Source organism: Elephantulus edwardii, unplaced genomic scaffold, assembly GCF_000299155.1.
Source record: "Elephantulus edwardii isolate Elephantulus edwardi_28Jun2011 unplaced genomic scaffold, EleEdw1.0 scaffold00033, whole genome shotgun sequence".
In the NCBI taxonomy this organism is placed as follows: domain Eukaryota; kingdom Metazoa; phylum Chordata; class Mammalia; order Macroscelidea; family Macroscelididae; genus Elephantulus; species Elephantulus edwardii.
In genome coordinates this window covers 12,120,320-12,122,300 of record NW_006399783.1, presented here as the reverse complement: position 1 = coordinate 12,122,300, position 1,981 = coordinate 12,120,320, and the positions used below count along the sequence as shown (strand labels likewise).

General features: G+C 41.8%; 1 protein-coding gene across 1 annotated transcript in view; it reads right to left on the bottom strand.

Moving 5' to 3' along the window:
- Positions 1–298, bottom strand: part of LOC102875889 (23 kDa integral membrane protein-like) — a 33,487-nt gene extending 33,189 nt beyond the window's left edge. Inside the window, exon 1 of the mRNA XM_006884424.1 lies at positions 11–298. Coding sequence (XP_006884486.1) covers positions 11–298 — 288 coding nt within the window. The remainder of the gene's footprint in view (positions 1–10) is intronic.
- Positions 299–1,981: the final 1,683 nt, after the last annotated feature.

Below are 1,981 nucleotides of genomic sequence, written 5' to 3'. Positions count from 1 at the left end.
CTGTGGCCACCTCCACCAGCATAATAAGAGACAGGAAAATGACAAACGTGATCATAAGACAGTAGTTCTCCTTGCAGGTCCCACAGCAACCCACAAGGGCCACCAGGAAGAGGAAGGCACCCACTGCAATGATGACCACAGGCAACAAGGAGCCAGGAGTGGGCCCTTGTTTAATCTGACTCAAGAGGACCTGTGCTCCTACACCCACAGCGATCAGTCCCACTGCACAGGCGCAAAAGGCCAGCAGAAAGACGTAGAGCAAGAATTTGACACATTTCATCCCTCCTTCCACCGCCATGGCTGCCGGGTCTGGGATCCCCGAAGCTGTGCACTCCTCTCCTAAGAAATTATTTTTTTTCTATTGTAAATTCATTTTTAAGTGGAGACTATACACATGAACTTCATCTGGTAGACCACAGAGGAATCAGATTGACTACATCTGCAGAAAGATATTTTGGAGAGTCTTGATATCAGCAGTTAAAACCAGGCCGGGGCTGACTGTGGAACAGACCATAAACTACTCATATGCAAGTTCAAATCAAAGTTGAAGAAAATGAAAACAAATCCGTGAGAACCAAAATATGACCTTGATTGTATCCAGAATTAATACAGAAAGCAACAAAAGGAGATGAAAGGACTACATAGAGTCACTGTACCAAAAAGAACTGGTTGACATTGAATCATTTCAGAAAGTTGTATATGATCAAGAATCGATAGTACTGATCCAAGCAAGATGAAATTACTGACAGTTTCAATCCTTTTTCCACTTACCATGATGTTGACTGTTGATCCTGTGGTGAGGACTTTTGTTTTCTTGATGTTGTGATAAAATCCTTACCAAAGGCTATAGTTCTTGATACTCTGCGGCAAGCATTTTAAGTCCTCCTCAATTTCCACAAACAAGGTTGTGTCATCTGCATAACACAGGTTGTTGACAAATTTTCCTTAGATCCTGATACAACACTCCTCTTTCCAGACTCCAGTTTCATGAATTATTTCCTCAGCATACAGACTGAATAAGTATGAGAAAAGATACGTTCCTGACACACATCCTTCCTGATTTTAAGTCATGCAGTTTGGACAACAGCTTCTTGATCTAGGTATAGATTTATCATGTGCACAATTAAGGTTCTGGGATTCCCATGCTTCTCAAAGTTAGTCGTAATAGAGTTGGCAAAAGAGAGGAAGACCATCAAGGAGATGGACTGATGTGGTAAGATCTTGAGGATAGTGTAAGGTTCAAATCCATTGCCTGAATAAATTGATATGAGTAGTAGTGGACTTGAAGGTATAACAACAACACAACTACACTGCAGCCTTCCACATGGATACACCACAACACCAAGATGTAACTGTAATACTCCCTAAATGTGGTCACCAAGAAAATGTCTCCAGCATACTCCTTAAGTTTGGGTTCTTCCTCGTTAGCTCTGATAGCTAGTGGTAAGGAGTTGCACTGCCAACCCAATGGCTGGCAGCTCAAATCCACCAACTGCTCTGAGGGAGAAAGATGGCCCATCTCTTCAGTGCAATTTATAGCCTTTGGAACCCACTGGAAGGCCAGATATGAGTTGGATCAAAGTCCATGGCACATAACAACAATGGCCACTTTCCGTTAGGGAATGATGATGGCCTAGAAGGTAAAAAGTTGTACTGCCAACACAAAGGTGTTCAATTCAACCAGCTACTTTAAGAGAGAAAGATGAATGATTTCTTCCCATTTCATGACTACAGCTTCTGAAAACTCTGCCGGAGGGACAGCTATGGGTGGTTTGGTCATAACCACCTCGTTTTACCTAAGAATGGCAAAACGAGCCCAGGCTTTTCTATGCAGTTAAAAAAAGAAGGTTATTAGAGAAACTAATTTGCAAAGGGAGACATGGAGAGTCAAAGCAGAAATTATTTATGACTTATTAGACGAAGGAGGAAATGATTTGTTTTTAAAGGCTCTGGAAGTTGGGGAAAGAATATCCTGTTTATT